This window comes from Planococcus citri, chromosome 2 (genome assembly GCF_950023065.1).
Source record: "Planococcus citri chromosome 2, ihPlaCitr1.1, whole genome shotgun sequence".
Taxonomy (NCBI): Eukaryota; Metazoa; Arthropoda; class Insecta; order Hemiptera; family Pseudococcidae; genus Planococcus; species Planococcus citri.
Genome location: NC_088678.1, coordinates 60,085,858 through 60,109,663, shown reverse-complemented (window position 1 = coordinate 60,109,663; position 23,806 = coordinate 60,085,858). Strand labels below are relative to the sequence as shown.

The following is a 23,806-nucleotide window of genomic DNA, read 5'->3' as shown; positions in this document are numbered from 1 at the left end:
TCGTATTTGGAAAAAAGCTAATAGATACGATAGGTAGGTATCTGTATACTTATTTCAATTGGTGTTGCAGTTGGTCTTTATTGAAGAGGAAGCTGCGTAAGGGAAACACATATCAAACGTGCGTATTACCTAAAAGATAATGAATCTGTGGACGACGGACGTGAGGAGGTTAAAGATAGTTCGGAAGTAAGCACATTAATTGGCGATAAACATTAGATATATGTGCTAGAAAAGTATGGAAATCGTTAACATTTAATTCGTTGTGAAACTTGTGATTTTAATTAGCTAGTCTTGAGATTTTGTGATTGTTGTTTTCGTGTATATTCTTTTACTGAACTTGGTGATTGTAATTTTCTAAGGTAAATTTACTACATAACTAATCAATGAGCAAAGAAAAGTTTCTGTTTTGTAGCCAAATAATTTTACTATTCATTGAAAACTGAGGTGCGTAAACGTAAACCACTTGTAATTAAACGTAAAGCAGATTTTTGATCATTTTTTATTATTATCGATGGGAAAGTGTATGAGAAGGTGAAGAATTGAGCAACATGCAAAATTATGACAGATTTTTTGCCTAAATGAACGTATTAATAGTTCAAAAATTTGCCCAGGTGAAAGAAAACCATTGGTTTTTAAAACCAATAGGTAAATTCGGACAAAACCAATCATATTACCTATGTTAACATAGGTAATATGATTGGTTTTGTCCCAATTTACCTATTGGTTTGTAATATGATTGGTTTTGTCCGAATTTACCTATTGGTTTTAAAAACCAATGGTTTTCTTTCACCTGGGTGTTTTAAATTTTCACGTCGAGAATTGGTGTACCCTAAGGAAATAAATCGAAATTAGGCTATTCGGCTATGAAATAGAAACTTTTCAGTCAGGGCGTTATATGCTTCTGAGACCAGTCAGATTATACGAGTGTTTTTCGTTATTTTATGCTGATTCCGGGATTAATTTTTGCTTCCTCGGTGATCGTAATTTTCGACGATAAGTTAACCATCTCTGATTAGTACATTTTTCTTGTACATATCTACTCTGTACTGTAGTTTGATATAAGGTAGGTAAGTATTTGACTCAATTTGACTGATCGGTACAAGACTGGGATGTATACATAACCCATTACCTATCGAATAAAGACCTTCATTTTGAGTTGAAAGCTACCTACTCAGAAAAATTGTTAGCTCGGGAGGTGCTCCTGTAGGGAAGACATGGTTCTCAAAGAGGGAATATTTTTGAAAATAATCGTTTTCACTCTAGCTTCTTCACAACCTAGGTAGTAGGTACATATGTGATAATTACTCGTGATTTGTCATTTTCATGATTCAGTGGATGAAATCTGACGAGTGATGACTAGATGCTGATTAAAGATCAATGGATTTGGATATCATTTAGTTGATCTACTATATTATTCAATCTGACCAAACTTGTTGTTCTAGACCAACTTCAGTTTCAGTCTTCAAGTACCTATCTACTTTTGTCACGCCCAGTTTTCGTTATATCCACTTATCTGCTAACTAAAAAACGACATTAGATTCTATACCTACTTATGTATTGTTTTTTGCCTTTTTTTATTTCAATTTATCAAGAGTCTTGTAATAGTAGTGCAAAACTGAGATCTTTAGTTGCTTGATTGACGTGTGTTCAAATTTCAATCGCTGATATCAGATTATCTATTTTTTTGAAATTAGTCATTCTTTAATTACCTATTCACTCGTTTATTTTTGCAGGAGAAATTTGATAAGCTGAAAACACAATGACGAATGCAATGAAAATGCCATTTCCAAAAGGTGCTAAAGAAGTGGGATGTATTGAACAAAGTGTGTCCTATCCCGAAGGTGAAAAATCAGATTTAATTACGTGGAGAATTAACGATACTTATACGTGGTGGTGAAAGCAGTCTTGTATCAAGGAGTTTCACTGTATGTGACGATGATGGGATTACTCTTACATGGTGTTTAGCGCTTGTAAAATTATGCCGGGACAATCAATCGCCATGGCCAAGCTACTATTTATTTCCATGCTTCTTACCAGAGAATGATTGTAAGGAAACATTTTGTAAAAATTAAATTGACCTTTTTCGAAGGGACCAGCCAGTACTCTTCAAGCGTTGCTGAAATTTGTAGGTTTGATGCTAGAGATCAGAAAAGCTCAGTAAGTTTACGTATAGATGGCAATGTAAAATCCTACATTATAGCCTACTGTAAAATAATTCAATCCAATTTGCCTAAATTTAGCCTATCAAAAGATTTAGGTAATATATTCAAGAATCAAAATTTTACCGATGTCAAGGTATTGTCGAATGATGGTCAAGTTTTTGAATCGCACAAGATGATATTATCTGCTCGTAGTTCCGTCTTCGCTGCCATGTTCACCCACCAGATGAAAGAAAATGAGCAACAAGAGGTAAAAATTTCAGATACATTTATACAGATAAACCAGAAAAACTGGGATTTCTGACTAAAGAACTATTTGTCGCAGCTGACAAATACGATTTGAAGGGATTGAAAATTATGAGCGAAGATGTACTAATCACGAATTTATCAGTTTCTAATGCCATAGAAATGCTACTATTTTCTGAATTACATAATGCTACTCGACTGAAAACTGAAGTCCTCAAGTTCATAACAAGGAGAGAAAGTGTTCAAGTGTTCAAGACTGAAGCATGGAAAAGTTTCGATCAGGTTAATCTACTCAAAGAAATATGCGAGGCTGTTGTGAATCCGTTATACAAGTATAACCGCGACCCAGATGATATTTTTGGTTATGTGTGTCTTTAACAAATTTTTTATTTTTACCTTATCAAATATTATATGTACTTACATTGTTTTTTGTTTTTATATGATTATTTTCAATTATTAGATACGCAGACTATACAATGGCTCGTTTGTACCTAACAGCTTAAAGTTTGTTATAAACTTTAGTAAAATGTACATGATAGCCTAAGTACTTATATACATTTATTATAAAACTATAAGTACATGGGGTGACTTGTTTTTCATTCTTAAGTTGGGTAGGTACTAGGTAGGTCTAGGTACCTAATTGGGAGAACGATTCGTTTATCATCGTTGTTATATCTTTTTATTGAAAACTTGGAAGTACAAGAACACTCACTGAAAAGAATAAATGAATTAGATACTTTTCTCCTGTGTGGAGGAGTAGGTACAAAAAACAAAATACAATTGGCCTGAGAGAAACGAGGACAAAAGCTTGCAAAAATTTATAACTTGAGAATCTGAAAAACGAAATTTTTTGTAGTCAAAAATGATGTTTTCCAGTCTTGATAATTCTTTCTTTTGCATCGGAACCATTTTCGGTAATTTTTTTTTTTTCATTATTTTTGGAATTTTTTGGGAGTTTTTATAACGCGAGAATCATTCTGGATGGATAAGGATTTATTATTCAAGTTCATGATACCAGAAACTTCTACGTTGGTTTTGTTTTATGACTGGTCATCTTGACCAAAAAAAAAAAAAAAAAAACTCCCTGCCTCGAGGAGGAAAGTGAAGGTGCAAGTTACAGGTATACAAGTACTAAATAAAAATTATACTTACTTATCTGATATGGTCTCGAAGTTTCAAAATTTCAAAAATTGTAAAATACAGGACACCGTTGGTTGTTGATTTTATTCTAACTAGAAAAGAAAAGAGGCCTCACGAGATACTCATGAGAGTCATGAGAGTGATTTTCACGATTTTCGTTTGCTTTCCAGGAAGGCAAGGAAATACTTACCATACCTATTATTTTTTTGGAATAAGTGAATTGGGTTCTTTATTTTTGAGAAAATTTTCATTTGCATTGGTAAATTTATGTACCTAATTAATAAGGATTAACGAATAAAATTTTGACCTACTATACACATTTCATCCCTTGTTATTTTATTTTTGACCGTTTTTTTTCTTTTGGTGTAGCCTTGTTTTGGTTGGGGTCATCTTGAAGATGATAATTACGAAATCATAAGTTTGCCAACTGAATACCTACTAAAATTGAAACTGTTTTCCAATTCAAACAACGAGTAGCTCTAGCTGCTCAAAAAATCGTTCTTCTTTTCTTCGGGTGTTGGAAAAATGGAATGCTACATGTTCGTTTATCTATGTAGTATCTATATTCTACATATTTTAATTTTTATAATTTGGATATAGGTAACTAACTTGTAGTTTCAAAAAATGGGCCCATCTTTGGACTTGGAGAAAATTTTGATTCGTGAGAAGAGAACAAAACAATCATTTTGATCATCAATAACAATAATAATTGCAATTTCATTTCTTAGGTTGTGATGATGGTTGTGTTTCTCTTTTGCTAGTGTTTTGTTGAAGTTGAAGTCTAAGCTGTGGAAGTGGGAAGCACATAAGAACAAGTGAGGGGAAGAGAGGCGACAGTCAGCTGGAATGTAATGTATAGAAATGTGACGTAGGAGTTGGATTTGGAGTTATCACTGTTATCAGTTACGAAAATCGCTCAATTCGATTCGTTTTGTGACTTGTGATTTTAATTAGGTCTTGACTTGAGATTGTGTGGCTGTTGTTTTCGTTAGTGTCTTCTATGTTCAACTTGGTGATCGTAATTTTCTAAGGTAAGTTCACTACTACGTACGTAGACGTACATAACTAATTCTACCTTTATCTGCTGGGTATGTGATGTGACTAATTAGTAATCAGTTCACTCATATGATTACGAGACGTGGATAAATCTGTTACTACATATACGAAACTGAAAGTAAAATTTTTTCGAGATATTGAGTAAACACCGAATGTTTAACACCCATTTCGTATTTTGTTACAGCCGAAGTTTGTCAGCAGAAAATTCAGTATGATCGGAGATTTTGACCCGAGTGATTGGAAAGTGGGAATTTCACCCGATGCCAAAGTGATTGGAGATATTGTTCAGAAAGCATTTTACCGGAATGGAATAAAACACAATTCCGTTAAGTGGACCGTACCCAATTTACTCTCTGATCATTCAGTTCGTCATCCGGTGCAGAAGTTTGCATCGAAAATTTTCTACATATATCGAAATCTGGAGAGTGTTTTTTTATGGCGTCTAGTTCTTGAGAGAATTGAAAACGCGGTCGATTACTATTCTGTTTTTCTACGTTTTATACCATGGTATGGTCATAAGGAAGTATTCGCAAAAATTGAGCTATCCATCGCCGATAAAAGTGAAAATAAGCTGTTGACTTGTGATTTTGGTGAAAGTCGTCGTTTCGACGTAAAAAATGACATCAACTCGATACAGTTACGGTTTCACGCTCCTATGTTTATCGAATATTCTGACCATGAAGAGTCCTTAGTCATATTGTGCGACATAGTTCAATCTTATTTACCTGAATTTAGTCTGTTGAAAGATTTGGAAAGATCATTCGACGTCATGAGTTCGGTTTCAGGCGACGTTACGCTACTGTCGAATGATGGAAAAACTTTCAAAGCGCACCGGATCATCTTATCGGCTCGCAGTTCAGTCTTCGCTGCCAGGATCTCGCACGACATTACAGAAAATTTACCTAGAAAGGTGAAAATTGAAGATTGTAATGGAGAAGTATTGGGAGATATGCTGCGTTATATATACACCGGAAAGCCAGAAAAATTGAATCTCTTGGCTGGAGATCTGTTGTCGGCGGCAGATAAATACAATCTACGAGGATTGAAGGTTATGTGCGAAGAAACGCTCTTGTCAACGTTGTCAGTTAACAACGCGGTAGAAATGCTACGACTTTCAGACTCATGTAAAGCTGATCTATTGAAATCCGAAGTGATCAATTTTATTATGTTGGAGGAAAATGTCTCAAAAGTAATGGCAACCAGTCAGTGGGATTATCTCAAGGAGACCCACTTGCTCAAAGAATTATGTCAAGCGTTTGCGGATCGTCAGAAAACAGCCAAAAAAAGTGCATGAGAATTTTTGTGATTTTTTTGAATGAGGATTTATTTTTATTTTTTCTTTTCATTTTTTTTGTTTTTATTTTTGTTGTCATGTATGAATAGCTTAGATATATGCATTTTATTTGTTGAAAAGTTTAGTAATGTACCCAGCTACCTACACATTTATTAGTTCAAGAAGTGACCCATGCTTTTTATTTTGACGTTGTGCATTTGGGAGAAGTCACCTACTAAATTAAGAATAGATATTCCTAACACCTACTTACTAAGAGGTAAGCAGCTTGGTTAAAACAAATTTACCTACTATTGGTTTCATTTTTTTTTCGAGTTTTAAGATGACTCGCTGGATTTAATTTTACTTTTGTGTTCAACTCAAATTTTGTGAACTTTTTGGATTACTTTTCTGTGCAAAAAATTTGTTTTTTCAAGAATAGATACTCGTAGTTAGGTACATCATATTATTAGGTCGACATTTTAAACATTAAAATAACAAGTACGAGTAGATAGGCAGTTATTCATTGTTTTTCGTTTTTATGATTATTTTCAATTATTAGGTACGCAGACTACAATGGCTCGTTTGTATCTAGCAAGTTTGTTATAAACTTTTGTAAAGTACATAGCCTAGGTATACATACTTATACTTTTATTATAAAACTATTCCTACATGGAGTGATTTCAGTGATTTGTTTTTCTTTCTAAAATTGGGTTGGTTCTCGTAGATACCTAATTTGGAAAACGATTCGTTTATCATCGTTGTTGTGGACTATAAGTAAAATCTAAAATCTTTCATCCGCGTGACTGGGTGTACATCTTTTTATTGAAAACTTGAAAGTACAAGAACACTCATTGAAAAGAATAGAATAAATGAATTAGATACCTTTCTTCTGTGTGGAGGGGTAGTTTTGGTGCAGTGGAGGACAGAAAACAGTAAGCTATTCGCTGAAAATCTCTTGTTCTGCGTTGGGAAAGGAGGTGAAGGGACGAAGGGTGAAAGAATAGATGAATGGAGACGAAGACGACAGTCTGAAGGTTGGAATAGATGATCCAGGTATGCAGAAAAACTGCGTGTGTAAAGTAGTATCAGAAACTGCTCGTGTTGAAGTTGGAGAACTAATTAGTCTTGCGTTTTCGACGTGCGTTGTTGCTTGTTCAATATTTTCATTTCATAGTGAATCAAATTTCTGCTCGAAAATTGTGATTTTCTATATTGGTAAGTTTATCATATCTTTTGCTTACGAGTTTTTGTATAATTTATTGTTTATTGCTGTGAGTATGTCTAGAGAGAGCTGTTATAGATCGAAAGAGCATGTGTTAATAAAATCCACATTACCAAAACACCAAGTGCAAAAGTTCCGTTTTTGAATTTTTGGCGAACTTTCAAAATAATTTGAAAAATTTAAAAGAAGTGCTTTACGGGCAATTTTCAAACTATTTCATGAAATAGAATTTTTCAATCTAAACGAACTGATGTGTTATAATTGCTCCAATTCAACTCCCATGCATCAACAACTAGGTACTATGTAGTTTTGAGCTAGATATTCTGGAGCCTTCAATACTTTTTAAATTTTTTCCAACATCTTCAATATCTCTGGAAATTGCAAACATGAACTTTACAACATAACTTTGGGCCACAGGCGTGTTTCGACTTTCGAGTTTTTGCTGCCCTTGACCAAAACATTTTTTGCTGCTCCTCCCCCCCTCAAAAATTTATAAATTGAGAAACTAAAAAACGTAATTATTTGTGGTTAATAATGAAGTTTTCCAGTCTTGATACTGTTCATTGAAAAGTGAATTTGGCCCAAGCGAAGCGAGCGCGAGGGCAAAAGCCTTTAGAACAACGTATGCATACCTACTACCTACTTAACATAATTTTTGATTACAGTTTGCAATTTTTTTGTAGAAATTTGAATGAGATTTTTTGTTGTTTGATTGATTGACAGATAATTGAGATAATGTTGTTTTTTTTTTTTTTTGAAAACCTATTTTAGGCTATTATAATCACCTAATATTGGATAAATTTCATGATGAGTGCACAAGCATATTTTAAAATTAGTCATTCCTTTAATTATTCAATTGTTTATTTTGCAGGAGAAATTTAAGAATCCGAAAATCCAATAATTATGACGTGTGTGATGAAAATTCCATATCCGAAAGGTGCTCGACGAGGAGGAGTTATTGAACAGAGTGTGACCTACCCTGAAGGTGAAAAAACAGATTTAATTACGTGGCACATTTACAATATACATGATCAGCTGGGGACAAGTATGGAAGGCAACTTTGTATCAGAAAGATTCACTGTAAGTGACGATGATGGGATTACTTTTACATGGAGTTTAGCGATTCTAAAATCATACCGGGACAATCGTAAATGCTACTATTTATATCCATGCTTCATATCAGAGAATGATTGTAAGGAAGCATTCGTAAAAATTGAATTGATCTTTAGAGATGGAGTGAGCGGGAAATGCCAATCTACTGGCGTTACCGAAATTTGTAGGTTTGATGCAAAAAATCAAAATAGCTCAGTAAGTTTACGTATAGATGCCGAAAAACTATCATCTCCCCACAGAAGCTACTGTTACTGTAAAATAATTGAATCCAATTTGATTAAATTCAGCCTATCGAAAGATTTAGGTAATATATTCAAGAATCAGAATTTTACCGATATCAAGTTATTGTCGAATGATGGTAAAGTTTTTGAAGCGCACAGGATGATATTATCTGCTCGAAGTTCGGTTTTCGCTGCCATGTTCACGCACCAGAAGAAAGAAAATGCGCAAAACGAAGTGAACATTGACGATATGAACGGAGAAGTGGTCGAAGATCTTTTAAAATACATTTATACAGATAAACCAGAAAAACTGCAACTTCTGGCTAAAGAACTATTTGTCGCAGCGGACAAATACGATTTGAAGAGATTGAAAACGATGAGCGAAGACGTCCTCATCGAGAATTTGTCGATTTCCAACGCCATAGAAATTCTACATTTTTCTCAACTACACAATGCTACTCGACTGAAAACCGAAGTCGTCAAATTCATAACGACGAAAACAAATGCGGAAGTGTTCGAGACTGAAGCATGGGAAAGTTTAGAGCAGACCAATCTACTCAAAGAAATATGCAAGGCTTTTGCGAAACGTTAAATAACTGCGATCATAACGAGATATTTGTACTTCATTTTATTTAACCTATTTTTTTTTTAAACTTATCGACAATTAATCGTTGTTTTTTGTTTTTATAATTTTTTTCAATTACTTATTACGTGGGCCACAAGTATTGATTTGTACCCAGCTTAAAGTTTGTAATAAAACTTATTTGTAGTGAAGTACATACCTACTTATAATTTATTATAGAACTGATACAATGGAGTATCTTGCTTTTCATTTTAAAATTATGTAGATAGGTACTTATTTGGGAGTGGGAGAACGATTCGTTTATCAAATTATCATCGTTGTTATGGACTGTGTAGAACCTTCATCCGCATGGCTTGATGTACTTACATAAGTAGGTATTTTTATTGAAAACTCGGAAGTACAAAAACACTCATTGAAATGAATGAATAAATTGATTATACCTTTTTCTTGTATGGAGCGGTAGTTTTGGTATTGGAGGACACTGAGGACAGACGGCTAATCTCAGAAAATATTCGTTTTTCTGTGACAGGATGAAAGGAAGTGAAGGGCGAAGGGTGAAAGAATAGATGAACCGAGGGTCCGAGGCAACAGTCTGGTCTGGCGGGTAGAATAGAAAATCTATGCAGAAATGGTTCATATGTAAAATAACCTGAAAAATTACCTAAAAGCTTCAAAAAGGCGCAACAATCAGTTTTTCAATTTTTCAAATGAATCGGTGAGAACAGAAAGGGACCAAGTCACAATTTCGGAAAAATTGTTTTTAAGGGTATGTGGGTTTTGTTGTACGGCGGATCGACTGGTGATGTCAGATTTCCGCAAAACTGTCGGGAAAGTCGGAAAGTGGTAGTTGGGAGCAGAAAAAGGGCGGATCTGCATTGATGACTTTTTTGTTAAATTTTTTGAATGCCTTGGAAAATAACAAACATTTTCGAGAAGACCATTTTTTGAAATTCTAGTTCATCTCTGTACTGAAAAAAGACGAAAAAATTAACAACTTGGGCAAAAAGTTTTACACCTCAAGGCGTTTTTGGTCAATTTAAACGAGATACTTAGCAGCTGTCTAAGTGATGTACTTAGATGTAGAATCAAGCCCCATTCGTGTCCGAGCAATTTCAAGAGAAATTTTGGCGATTGAGTGCAGAAAGGGTCCAAGTTGGTCCAAGTGCCATTTTTTAGGCAGCAACAGCGCCGGCGCACGTGAATTTTTTTTTAAAACTGTGCTAAAATTTAAACAACGTAATTTTTTCGAAAAATTTTCGCTCGAGCACCAATTTTGGATCAATTTTTCTGAAGTATGAAGAGTTTTAAGAAAATAACCTCTAATTTAGATTTTTTAATACCTCTACCTAAAAATCTGGTTAAATTGCCCTCTCCTTGCCGAAATCCTGGCTACACCACCGGGTGAAAAAAAATAATGAATTTTGCGATAATGCGAACATACAGTGAGATCATTTTGGTTGGAGAGTGGAGAACAGTTGGTGGTAAGCAGTTCTAGGAAAAATCCAACTGTGGAAAAAGAAACAGTGAGGGGAAGAGAAGCGAGGCGACAGTCAGTCGGACCGAAGAAACAGTAGTGCCAGTAGTAGTGGTAGTGAATATTGCCTAGTTAATAGTTATTGCGTAAATGCGTAGATTCGAGTATCAAATTAGACAAGACATTAGTCATTAGTGCCTTATCAAATGCTGGATGTGCTGGATGCTTATTGCTTACGTGAACTTAATCAGTATTGAGATTGTGTTATTGATTGTTGGATTGTTGGTATCGTCAATGGTAGTGTTCTTCGAGGGATTAATTTTTGCTTCCTCGGTGATCGTTATTTTCCAAGGTAAGTTAACCATTTCTGATTAGTACATTTTACATACGAGTATTTACTGTAATTAGTTTGATGTAGGTACTAGGTAGCAAAGAATTTGACTGACCGATAAAAGACTGGAAATTGGAATGTATACGCAACTCGCAACCTTTCATTAGAGAGAGACCTTCATCTTAAGTTAAGTTATAAGTTAGGTACTCACTCAGAAATATGGCGAGCTTCGGAAGTGCCCATGGGGGGAGGGGGGAACACATGCTTCTCAAAGAGGGGATATTTTCGAAAATAATCGTTTTCGCTCTAGCCTCAGCCTCTTCAGTACTTCAGTCTTCACAACTTAAGTTAGGTACATTATGTGATAATCACTCGTGATATGTAATTTCATGATTCAGTGGATTCTGATGAATGATGAGTTGATGTTGATGGAAGATGAATGGATATAATTTATTTGACCAAAGATCAACCATATTCCATCTGACCAAACTTGCTGCTTATCTGCTAACCAAAAAAGGTCGATTTTTCGCATTATCGAACAATAACACACACTCACAGAGTAATGATAGGAGAACGTTTATGAAATTAGGTTCCATCCATGTATGTATGTACGAGTATTACCTATTGTTTTTTTTGCCTTTTTTTATTTCAATTTATCAACAGTCTTGAGTCTTGTAACAGTAAGGTAAAGCCAATCAACTGAATCAACTCGGGAGAAAAATTGTGCAAAAACTGAGATCTTTAGTTGTTTGACTGATGTGTGCTCAAATTTCAATCACTGATGGTGGATTCTCGATTTTTTGAAATTAGTCATTCCTTTAATTACCTATTCACTTGTTTATTTTTGCAGGAGAAATTCAATAAGCTGAAAGCCCAATGACGACTGCAATGAAAATACCATTTCCAAAAGGTGCGAAAGAAGTAGGATCTATTCAACAAAGTGTGTCCTACCCCGAAGGTGAAAAATCAGCTTTAATTAAGTGGGAAATTTACGATATATGTACGTGATAAAACGGCGAGTATTGCAGGTAAAGTCGATCTTGTATCGAAAAGTTTCACTGTAAGTGACGATGATGGGAATACTCTTACGTGGCGTTTAGCGCTTGTAAACTCATGCCGGCCGGACGATCGTGATGGCTACTATTTATTTCCATGCTTCATGCCAGAGAATGATTGTAAGGAAGCATTCGTAAAAATAGAATTAATCTTTAGAAATACTTACATATGATGAGAAATACTGCTCTACTGGCGTTGCTGAAATTTGTAGGTTTGATGCAAGAGATCAGAATAGCTTAGTAAGCTTATGTGTAGATAATAGCGACGTATCATCTCGCCAATTCAGCTATTTTTACTGTAAAATAATTCACTCAAAAGTGCCGAAATTTAGCCTATCGAAAGATTTAGGTAAAATTTAGCCTATCGAAAGATTTAGGTAATGTATTCAAGAACACAAATTTTGCCGATGTCAAGTTGTTGTCCAATGATGGTAAAACATTCGAAGCGAACAAGATGATATTATCAATTCGTAGTTCCGTTTTCGCTGCCATGTTCACGCACCAGATGAAAGAAAATGCGCAAAACGAGGTGAACATTGACGATATGAACGGAGAAGTGGTCGAAGATCTTTTAAAATACATTTATACAGATAAACCAGAAAAGCTGGAACTTCTGGCTAAAGAACTATTTGTCGCAGCGGACAAATACGATTTGAAGGGATTGAAAATAATGAGCGAGGACGTCCTCATCAAGAATTTGTCGATTTCCAACGCCGTAGAAATTCTACATTTTTCTGAATTGCACAATGCTACTCGACTAAAAACCGAAGTCGTCAAATTCATAACAACGAAACAAAATGTCGAAGTGTTCAAGACTGAAGCGTGGAAAAGTCTCGATAAGGTTAATCTACTGAAAGATATATGCGAGGCTTCTGCGAATCGCTGAACAACGGCGTCCACAAGAAATACTTAAGTAGTCTATTTGTAATTTTATTTTACTTATTTTTTTATAAGGTCGTTATAAATATCAATCTATTGTTTTTTGTTTTTATAGTAGGTTACAAACAGTGCTCAATTGTATCTAACTTAAAGTTTTTTATATGTATAATTAATAATGTATACCTACCTAGACATTTATTAATAGAACTATGCATGGAGTGACTTTGCTTTTCATTCTAAAATTTTGTATTCGGAAGAACCATTCGTTCATCATCGTTTATTGAAAACTTGGAAGTATAAAAACACTCGTTGAAATGAATAAATAAAAATAAAGCTTTCTCCTGCATCTATACAGTGGGGGTTGTTCTAGTGGTAGTGGAAGACAGAAAACAGTTGGCTATTCGCAGAAAAATCTTTTGTTCTATGTTAAGAAAGGAAGTGAAGGAGGGTGAATGAATAGGTGAACAGAGACGACAGTCCGGCGGGTAGAATAGAAATCGGAAATTCTATTTCTATGCAGAAATAGCTAGTGAGTAGATATGTAAATATAATAGTATCAGAAACTACTCGTGTTGAATACACTTGTTGAATCTGGAGAACTAATTAGTCTTGTATTTGCGATGTCGCGTTGCTGCTTGTAGTGAATCAAATTCTACTCGAAAGTTGTAATTTTCTACTGGTAAGTTTATCATAATTATCCTTTGCTTACGAGTTTTTGTATAATTTCATGCTGTACGTACGTCCAGAGGTTAGATCGAAAAAGCATATTGTCTTTAAATCCACGTTACCAAAACGCCAGGTGCAAAAGTTTGTTTTTGAATTTTCGGCGAATTTTCAAAACGTACCTAATTTGGAAAAATTTATAAAATTAGTGTTTTAAAAAATTTTTGAAAAAAAAAACAATTTTCAACCCATTTCGTGAAATAGCATTTTTGAGCAAAGTGAATCGATTATCACCTCAATTCATAATTATGTACCTATGTACAACATGTGGTGTACTTTCGAATATTTTTCAAAACTTTCACTCTATACTGCAAGAAATTGTGATTTAAAGTAATACTACTAATTTTTGTGCGTGGCCCAGTATAAGTAGGTAAGTATTTTTATTTCACATTATGAATTTTTGAAAAAGCAATTTGAGCATTGAAGAAAAGATTGAAAATTACCTAACGCAATTATTCAACGTTTTATACATAATTGGAAAATAATTTCTGTTTTTTTTACCTAACTGGATTAACATTTCGAAGAAATGAAAATTTTACTTTCGAAATTGGTAACTTTTTTATATTTTAAAGAAAGCGCCACCGGAGAAAAAAAATTGAGAATTTAAAGTTGCGAGTATCAATTTTTACTTTTGTTTCGTTGAAAAATTATTATTTATGCTGAGTTTTCACCTAGCAAAGCTACTCGTATCATCAATGCACCTATATTTTTCCGAATTTTCTTTGACAGTTTTCTAACTTGAACAATATTTTTCCGAAGAGCTTGAACAAAAAACAAATGCAATTGGCTCGATCGAAACGAGCGCAAAAGCTTGCAAACATTTCCAACTTGAGAAGATGAAAAGCTGAAAACGTCATTTTTTGTAGTCAAAAATTATGTTTTCGAGTCTTGATAATATTTTTCAAATTTGAGACTGAGGTACCCATACCTAATATTTTTGTAGAAATTTTCAACGGTGGAAATGAAAAGTAAATTGGCTCGAGCAAAGCGAGGGTGAATGCTTTCAACAATTTGCAATTCAAAAAGCCGAATAATATCATTTTTGATGATGGAAAATCATTTTTCTGACCTTTGAATTTTTCAAATTTTGGCAATATTTTTGTAGAAATTGTCCGAGATTTTTAGTTGTTTGATTGATATGTGCTCAAATTTCAATCGCTGATGGCAGATGATGAATGATGATTTTCATTTTTTGAAAACGTGTCTTGGGCTACCATACCTACTTAATAATTTATCCTTGGGTAAATTGCATGATGAGTGCGCATTTTGAAATGAGTCATTCCTTTAATTTATTCACACGTTCGTTTTTGCAGGATAACTATAAATTTAAGAAGCTGAAAATCCAATATGACGAATGCGATGAAAATGCCATTTCCAAAAGGTGCTCCGGTAGTAGGATCTATCGAACAGATTGTGTCCAACGTCGAAGGTGAAAAATCAGATACAACTACGTGGATAATTCCCAATTTACATTATTCTATCACGTCAAGTGCAAACAACAGTCTCGTATCAAACAGTTTCACCGTAAGCGACGATGACGGGATTACTCTTACGTGGTGTTTAGCGATTATAAGATCAGACCTGAATGGTGTCGTAAGCTATCGTTTATTTCCATTTTTCATGCCCGAGAACGATTGTAAAGAAGCATTTGTAAACATTGAATTGTCCCTCAGTGACGAAGGGAAAAAACAGTTCTCTTCTAATGTTGCTGAAATTTGTAGATTTAATGCAAAAGATCGGAACAGCTTAGTAAGTTTACATGTAAAAGGCGAATTATCAACCCGCTCTGCAACCTACTGTAAATGTAAAATGATTCACTCAAATTTGCCTAAATTTAGCGTATCGAAAAATTTAGGTATTGCATTCAAGAATCTGAAATTTACCGATGTCAAGTTATTGTCGAATGATGGCAAAGTTCTTGAAGCGCACAGGATGATATTATCTGCTAGTAGTACCGTCTTCGATGCCATGTTCACGCACCAGATGAAGGAAAATGAGCAACAGGAGGTAAAAATCGTAGATATGAATGGAGAAGTGATGGAAGAAATGTTACGATACATTTATACAGATAAATCAGAAAAACTAGGACTTCTGACTAAAGAACTATTTGTCGCAGCTGACAAATACGATTTGAAGGGATTGAAAATGATGAGCGAAGATACACTTGTCGCGAATTTGTCGGTTTCCAACGCCGTAGAAATTCTACGTTTTTCTGAATTTCACAATGCTACTCAACTCAAAACCAAAGTCGTCAAGTTCATGACAACGAAAGAAAATGTCGAAGTGTTCGAGACTGACGCATGGAAAAGTTTCGATCAGATCAATCTACTTAGAGAAGTATGCGGGGCTTTTGCGAAACGCTAAACGATTGCCGGCAAAGATATTTGTACTTTTATTTGACCTATTTTTTAAATAAAAAAATCATCAAATATTCACGCATTGTTTTTTGTTTTCACGATTATTTTCAAATATTAGGTATAGGTACGCTACGTAGTACGTAGGTACCTAGGCTGCGAGTTCTCATTTTAAAAGTTTGTTATAAAATTTAGTGAAATATTAGATACATATACCTATGCAGGTACCTTTTCAGGAGAACGGAGAACCATTCGTTCATCATCGTTTATTGAAAACTTGAAAGTATAGAAACACTCGTTGAAATGAATAAATGACTCAGGTACCTCTCTCCGGTATCTACGAGGTAGGGGGTGTTTTGGTAGTGGAAGACAGAAAACAGTAAGCTATTCGTGGAAATATCTCTTGTTCTGTGTCGTGAAAGGAGGTGAAAGGTGAAACAATAGATGAATCAGGCGACAGTCTGGTCTGGGGGTAGAATACGAGTAGAAAACCTATACAGAAATGGTATATATTTAAATAGTAGGTATCAGAAACTACTCATTCCTGTTGAATATACTTACGCTTGTTGAAGGAGGATAACTAATTAGTCTTGTGTTTGCGATGTCGCGTTGTTGCTTGTTCAATACTTTCATTTCGTATTAGTTAATCAAATTCTACTCGAAAGTTGTAATTTTCTACTAGTAAGTTTATCATACTTACCTACCTACCTACCTACCTATATCTTTTGTTTACAAGTTTTTGTGTAATTTTTTGCTGTATCTAGTTACGTATAGAGGTTAGATTAAAAGAGCATGTCTTAATACAATCCACGTTATATGTTACCAAAACTTCAGGTGCAAAAGTTCGTTTTTAAAGTTTTTGCTTCAAAATAATTAGAAAAATTCAAAAAATTTGTTTAAAGGGCAATTTTTGAACAATTTCGTGAAATAGCATTTCTTATTCAAACTTAATCGATGTGTATACCTAATAAGTAGCTCCAATTCAACTCCCATGCATCAACACCTACCTACTAGTTTTTAGCTATTCTGGAGCTTTCAACAATTTCCCAATAATAAGTATAATTTTAAATTTAGAAAAGCACAACAAGCTTTTGAAAATCTGTGATTTGAAAACTAAAATAGTGTGGTTTTTAGTCAATTACCTACCTTATTGCATTTTCTAAAGAGAATCGCTCGATTCTGGGTCTTCAGCAAGAAATTGTGAAAATCGATCACTCAAGAAGTCAATCAAATTCGGTGGGAGGGGAAGGGGCACACAGTCTTAAGGTCACAGCTTAATACCTTTGTGATAATTACTCGTGATACCTAATGTTATTTCATGGTTCAACGGATGAGAAATCTGACGACGAGTGATGTCGAGTGCATCATTCCACGTCAATTCGACCAACAAGTGGTAAGGGGATCGGCGATTTTTTTAAAAATTTTGTTGTGGAAAGACCTCCCGAAGGGATTACCAATGGCGCAAATCGCAGCCCTCTCTAGCCCTTTTTTAAAGGTTGCTAGGGGGTGTTAAAATTTTTAGTGAACTAGAAATATCATCCATTTCAGTAGTAGATTACTCGATAACCGCGATACCTACCAAAATGGAACTTTTCCCAATAGTTAGGAGTTTTGAAGGCTTTTTAGTGATATCATAAAAATCAATGTTGCCACTTTTTTTCGTACGAAAAATTGGCTCGAAAAGTTTCAAAACGTAGTTTTAATATCGTTCGGATTCTCAAAAATTTTGAAAAAAATATATTATGAACAAATTTTTATGCTGAACAACATATTCAAAAATTGGGATGGAATTATTTCGTAAAGTCAATTAAAAAAAATTTAAACTTTGCGAAAAAATGCGATTTTTTGATTTAAAACATGAAAAAAAGTTTTGATTGGTAAAGTTGACCCATTTGACACCTATTTTTACGTATCTGTTGGAAAGTTGAAAACCCCCTTCGATAAAATGAACTCATCACAAAAAAATCAAAATTCGAAAAAATTCAATTTTCAATTCCAAACATCAAAAAAAGTTTAAATTTGTTCAGTTGCCTTATGTTGACCTCTTTCTGACGTATTTCATGGAAAAGTTGATAAAAATTACACTCATGGCAAATAAATTCAAACTGTAGGCACCTATCGTTTATGTTTTGAATCTTGTCGAATTTTGATTCTTTTTGTGATGAGTTCATTTCATCGAGTGAAAGGGGGTTTTCAACGGATACGTAAAAATAGGGGTCAAATTCACCAATCAAAACTTTTTTTCAAGTTTTAAATCAAAGAATCGCATTTTTTCGCAATTTTTCAATTTTTAAAAATCGACTTCACGAAATAATGCCATCCCAAATTTTTCAGTACGTTGTTCTGCATGGAAAGTTGTCCATAATACATATTTTTTCAGAATTTTTGGGAGTCGGAACGATATTAAAACTACGTTTTGAAACTTTTCGAGCTAATTTTTCGTACGAAAAAAAGTGACAACATTGATTTTTATGATATCACCGAAAAGGCTTTCAAAACCCCCAACTATTGGGAAAAGTTCCATTTTGGTAGGTATCGCGGTTATCGAGTAATCCACTGCTGAAATGGATGATAAGTATTTCACGTTCTCTGACAATTTTGACACCTCCTAGCAGCCTTTAAAAAAGGGCTAGAGGGGTGCGATTTGCGCCATTGGTCATCCCTTCAAGAAGGTTTGTCCACAGGAAAAATTTCAAAAAAATCGCCAACCCTCCTATCCACTTCTTGGTCGAATTGACTTGGAATGACCCGAGTAGAGTTGATCGAAAATTAAGGGAAGCGATAACATTGATTAATGATAAGGGAACGTTTATAAAGTTAGATTCCATGTGTTTTTTTGGCTTTTTTTAAATTTCAATTTATCAACAGTCTGATAACAGTAGGTAAGCCATAAACTCAAGAGAAATATATTGTGGAAAAACAGAGATCATTAGTGTTTGATTGATAAGTATGTGCTTAAATTTCGATTGCTGATGGCAGATTATCGATTTTTTTGCCATAACTTTTCTTACTTGATAGGCTACGATAAAATTTATTATTGGATAAATTGCACGATGAGTAAGTAGGTACACATTTTGAATTTTGATTGTCATTGCTTTAATTATTCACTTTTTTTTTGCAGAAAAAATTTAATAAGCTGAAAACAGTAATATGACGAATGCAATGAAAATGCCATTTCCAATTCCACCAAGTGCTCCAGAAGCAGGATCTATTGAAACAAGAGAGTGCAATATCGAAGGTGAAAAAGCATATATAATTACGTGGATAATTCCCGATGTACGATTACGTCATTTTTCAATGACGAGTGAGTCAGAAAGCTATCTCGTATCAAAAAAATTCACCGTGGAAGACGATGATGGGATTACTCTAACATGGTGTTTAGCGTTTGTACAAGCATGCCAGAACGATCGCTTATGCTATTATTTATATCTATGCTTCATACCGGAGAACGATTGTAAGGAAGCATTTCTAAAAATTGGAGTGACCTTTAGAGATGAAAGGAGTAGTAAACAGTTCTCTACTAGCGTTGCTGATTGTAAGTTTGGTGCAACATATTCAAATAGCTCGCTAAGTTTACGGATAGATAGCGATGTATCATCCTGCATTACAGCCCACTGTACAATAATTCAACCCCGCTTACATAAATTTAGCCTGTCAAAAGATTTAGGGAATGTATTCAAGAATCAAATTTTTACCGATGTCAAGTTATTGACCAATGATGGCAAAGTTTTCAAAGCACACAAGGGGATATTATCTGCTCGTAGTTCCGTCTTTGCTGCAATGTTCACGGACCAGATGAAAGAAAATAAGCAAAACCAGGTTGAAATCGCAGATATGAATGGAGAAGTGGTCCAAGATATGTTACGATATATTTATACAGATAAACCAGAAAAACTGCGACTTCTGGCTAAAGATCTATTTGTCGCAGCTGTCAAATACGATTTGAAGGGATTGAAGAAGATGAGCGAAGATGCGCTTATCACGAATTTGTCGATTTCCAACGCCGTAGAAATTCTACATTTTTCTGAATTGCACAATGCTACTCGACTGAAAACCGATGTCGTCAAGTTCATAACAACGAAAAAAAATGTCGAAGTGTTCAAGACTGAAGCGTGGAAAAGTTCGGAGCAGACCAATTTACTCAAAGAAATATGTGAAGTTTTGGCGAATCGTTGATCAGATTGCTGTCAAGGAAATACTTGTAATTTTATTTAACCTATTTTTTTCATTAAAAAATTATCAAATATTCATCCATTGTTTTTTGTTTTTATGATTATTTTCAAGTCTAAATCTAATTAAAATTTTTAAAAATGCAACATTCGAAATTATTTTGGTTTTGTTGAAAAATTTTCAAGATAGGTATCAACATTCGAAATTCAATTTTATTAAAAACTAAAAAAAAATATCTAAGAACATTTAACATGAAATTTAAAAAAAATATCAATATTCAAAATTAATTTAAATTTTTTACATTTTAAACAACTGTTTACTGGATTTCGATTTCGCTTCGGAGAATTTCTTGATTGAATCATCGAATTCATATTTTTTAATATGGTATTTTCGATAGGTATGCATCAGTTATGCACCAAGGTAGCAATTTAAGACGTACCTACCTACATATTTTTTATCCAACTGACAACCGTAATTTTTTTTATCAATCGTCATAATATTTACATCTTACATCTCAAATTTAAAAAGTAGCGAAAAAAATTAAAAATTTGTCGCCCTGGGCTACCGCCTACTCGGCCCATGTCTAAATCCAGGACTGGACATTGCTTTCCATTCTAAAATTAAGTAGGTAACCTATTCGGGAGAACCATTCGTTCATCATCCTTTATTGGAAACTTGGAAGCATAAAAACACTCGTTGAAATGAATAAATGAATTAGGCAGGTATCTTTCTCCTTGTATCTTTTAAGGGTTGTTTTAGTAGTGGAAGACAGAAAACAGTTGTCTATTCGCAGAAAAATCTTTTGTTCTATGTCAAGAAAGGAAGTGAAGGAGGGTGAAAGAATAGGTGAACGGAGACGACGGTCTGGCGGGTAGAATAGAAATTCTATTTCTATGCAGAAATAGTGAGTATGTAAATAGTATCAGAATCTACTCGTATTGAATACACCTTGTTGAACCTGGAGAACTAATTAGTCTTGTGTTTGCATTGTCGCGTTGTTGCTAGTTCAATATTTTCATTTTATAGTGCATCGAATTCTACTCTAAAATTGTAATGTTCTACTGGTAAGTTTATCATATTCTTTGCTTACGAGTTATTGTATACCTAATTTCTTGCTGTAGGTACGTCCAGAGGTTAGATCGAAAGAGCATGTCTTTAAATAATACACTCATAAAAACGCCAAGTGTAAAATATACCTACCTACATAGTTTTTAAATTTCTGGCGAATTTTCAAAATAATTAGAAAAATTCAAAAAAAGTGTTTTAAGCACAATTTTCAAACCATTTTATAAAATGAAATTTTTTGAGCAAAAGTGAATCAATGTGTATAATTGTTCCAATTCAACTCTCATGCATCAACAACTAGGTACTAGTTTTGAGCTATTTCGAAGCCTTCACAATTTTTTTTTAGAAACTTCAACCCTTCTGGAAATGGCACCAGCTAGCAAATGCTACTCGTACTTATCATTAATGCACCTACCAATATATTATTTTCTTTGACAGTTTTCTAATTTGAACAATATTTCCCCGAAGAGTTTGAACAAAAAATAAAATACAATTGGCCCGAGCATAACGAGGGCAAAATCTTGCAAAAATTTATAACTTGTGAGTCTGAAAAACGTAGGTAGGTAATTTTTTGTAGTCAAAAATTTTTTTTCCAGTTTTGATATTCACTCGGGCAATAAAAGCTTTTTACAATGTAACATCATTTTCGATTACAGAAAAATAATTTTTCTGCTGTTTGAATTTTTCAAATTTTGAAGCAATTGTCCGAGGTTTTTAGTTGTTTGATTGATATGCGCTCAAATTTCAATCGCTGGCATGATGATCTTTTTTTTGAAAACTTACCTTAGCTATCATAATTTACCATTGGATAAATTGCACGATGAGTGCATTTTTTGAAATTAGTCACTCCTTTAATTATTCACTCGTTCATATTTTTGCAGGAGAAATTTAATAAGCTGAAAACCCAATATGAAGAACGAAATAAAAATGTCATTTCGAAAATCTGATCAAGAAGTAGGATCTATTAAAATTGTGTCCAGCTTGGAAGGTGAAAAATCAGATGAAATTACATGGAAAATACCCAATTTATATAATGCTTCAATGGCGAATAGTACAGAAAAAAAATTCATATCACAAAGTTTCACCGTAAATGACGATGACGGGATCACTCATACATGGTTTTTAGCGCTTGTATTAGGATCATATAAGAATGGTGCCGCAGGCTATTGTTTATTTCCATGCTTCATACCGAAGAATGATTGTGAAGAAGCATTTGTAAAAATTGAATTGGTTTTTATAGATGAATTGAAAACAAAGGTCTGGAGTAGGCGATTTCCTGAAATATGTAGGTTTAATGCGAATGATCAGAACGGCTCAACAGGTTTAGATATACGAGATAACGAAATATCATCCCGCGTTACAGCCTGTTGTAAAATAATTCAACCCCACTTACATAAATTTAGCCTGTCAAGAAATTTGGATAATGCATTCAAGAATCCAAATTTTACCGATGTCACGTTATTGTCGAATGATGGCAAAGTTTTTGAAGCACACAAGATGATATTGTGTGCTCGTAGTTCTGTCTTCGCCGCCATGTTCACCCACCAGATGAAAGAAAATGAGCAAAACGAGGTAGGAATTGTAGATATGACTGGAGAAGTGGTCGAAGATATGTTACGATACATTTATACAGATAGATCAGAAAAACTGGCACTTCTGACTACAGATCTATTTGTCGCAGCTGACAAATACGATTTGGGGGGTTTGAAATGGATGAGCGAAGATGCACTCATCACGAATTTGTCGATTTCCAACGCCGTAGAAATGCTACTATTTTCTGAATTACACAATGCTACTCGACTGAAAACTGAAGTCGTCAAGTTCATAACAATGAAACAAAATGTCGAAGTGTTCAAGACTGAAGCGTGGAAAAGTCTGGAGGAGGTTAATCTACTCAAAGAAATATGTGAGGCTTCTGCGAATCGCTAAACAACGGCGTCTAAATAAATACTTACATTTTAATTTTATTTTACTTATTTTTTTATGAGGTCATTATAAATAAAATATCAATCTATTGTTTTTTGTTTTTACCTATGGTAGGTTACAAGTGCTCATTTGTATCTAACTTAAAGTTTGTTATATGTAATTAATAATGTACGTACTACTTACCTAGACATTTAGGTATTAATAGAACTATACATGAAGTGACTTTTCTTTTCATTCTAAAATTAGGTAGGTACCTATTCGGGAGAACCATTCGTTCATAAGTATAAATATACACTCGTTGAAATGAATAAATAATAATAAATTAGGTACCTTTCTCCTGTATCTTTACAGTATAGGGGTTGTTTTGGTGGTATAGTGGAAGACTGATAACAGTTGGCTATTCGCAGTAAAATCTTTTGTTCTATGTAAAGAAAGGAAGTGAAGGAGGGTGAAAGAATGGGTGAACAGAGACGACAGTCTGGCGGGTAGAATAGAAATTCTATTTCTAAGTATGCAGAGATAGCTATGTGAGTAGATATGTAAATAATAGTATCAGAAACTACTACTCGTGTTGAATACACTTGTTGAAGCTGGAGAACTAATTAGTCTTGTGTTTGCGATGTCGCGTTGCTGCTTGTAGTGAATCAAATTCTACTCGAAAGTTGTAATTTTCTCCTGGTAAGTTTATCATATTATCTTTTGCTTACGAGTTTTTGTATAATTTTATGCTGTACGTACGTCCAGAGGTTATAGATCGAAAGAGCATGTCTTAAAATTCACGTTATCAAAACGCCAGGAGCAAAATATACATATGTA

At 34.1% G+C, this 23,806-nt stretch overlaps 4 protein-coding genes across 4 annotated transcripts; all 4 read left to right on the top strand.

Annotated features, from left to right (window-relative positions):
* Positions 1 to 4,322: 4,322 nt before the first annotated feature.
* Positions 4,323 to 6,555, top strand: LOC135836882 (protein roadkill-like). The gene is made up of 2 exons (XM_065351948.1): positions 4,323 to 4,576; positions 4,786 to 6,555. Exon 2 carries the CDS (start codon positions 4,813 to 4,815, stop codon positions 5,893 to 5,895), a length of 1,083 nt encoding a protein of 360 aa, XP_065208020.1. The 5' UTR covers positions 4,323 to 4,576; positions 4,786 to 4,812; the 3' UTR covers positions 5,896 to 6,555.
* Positions 6,556 to 6,914: 359 nt separating this feature from the next.
* Positions 6,915 to 9,248, top strand: LOC135836881 (protein roadkill-like). Its single transcript, XM_065351947.1, has 2 exons — positions 6,915 to 7,089; positions 7,968 to 9,248. Exon 2 carries the CDS (start codon positions 8,000 to 8,002, stop codon positions 9,020 to 9,022), a length of 1,023 nt encoding a protein of 340 aa, XP_065208019.1. The 5' UTR covers positions 6,915 to 7,089; positions 7,968 to 7,999; the 3' UTR covers positions 9,023 to 9,248.
* Positions 9,249 to 13,206: 3,958 nt separating this feature from the next.
* Positions 13,207 to 15,906, top strand: LOC135836879 (speckle-type POZ protein-like). The gene is made up of 2 exons (XM_065351946.1): positions 13,207 to 13,431; positions 14,789 to 15,906. Exon 2 carries the CDS (start codon positions 14,823 to 14,825, stop codon positions 15,837 to 15,839), a length of 1,017 nt encoding a protein of 338 aa, XP_065208018.1. The 5' UTR covers positions 13,207 to 13,431; positions 14,789 to 14,822; the 3' UTR covers positions 15,840 to 15,906.
* Positions 15,907 to 16,324: 418 nt separating this feature from the next.
* Positions 16,325 to 20,079, top strand: LOC135836878 (speckle-type POZ protein-like). The gene is made up of 2 exons (XM_065351945.1): positions 16,325 to 16,510; positions 18,951 to 20,079. The coding sequence occupies exon 2, from the start codon at positions 18,980 to 18,982 to the stop codon at positions 20,003 to 20,005; it is 1,026 nt and encodes a 341-aa protein (XP_065208017.1). The 5' UTR covers positions 16,325 to 16,510; positions 18,951 to 18,979; the 3' UTR covers positions 20,006 to 20,079.
* Positions 20,080 to 23,806: the final 3,727 nt, after the last annotated feature.

Coding starts and splice junctions, on each gene's coding strand:
- LOC135836882 (XM_065351948.1), top strand. CDS start 4,813: ATGATCGGAGATTTTGACCCGAGTGATTGGAAAGTGGGAATTTCACCC.
- LOC135836881 (XM_065351947.1), top strand. CDS start 8,000: ATGACGTGTGTGATGAAAATTCCATATCCGAAAGGTGCTCGACGAGGA.
- LOC135836879 (XM_065351946.1), top strand. CDS start 14,823: ATGACGAATGCGATGAAAATGCCATTTCCAAAAGGTGCTCCGGTAGTA.
- LOC135836878 (XM_065351945.1), top strand. CDS start 18,980: ATGACGAATGCAATGAAAATGCCATTTCCAATTCCACCAAGTGCTCCA.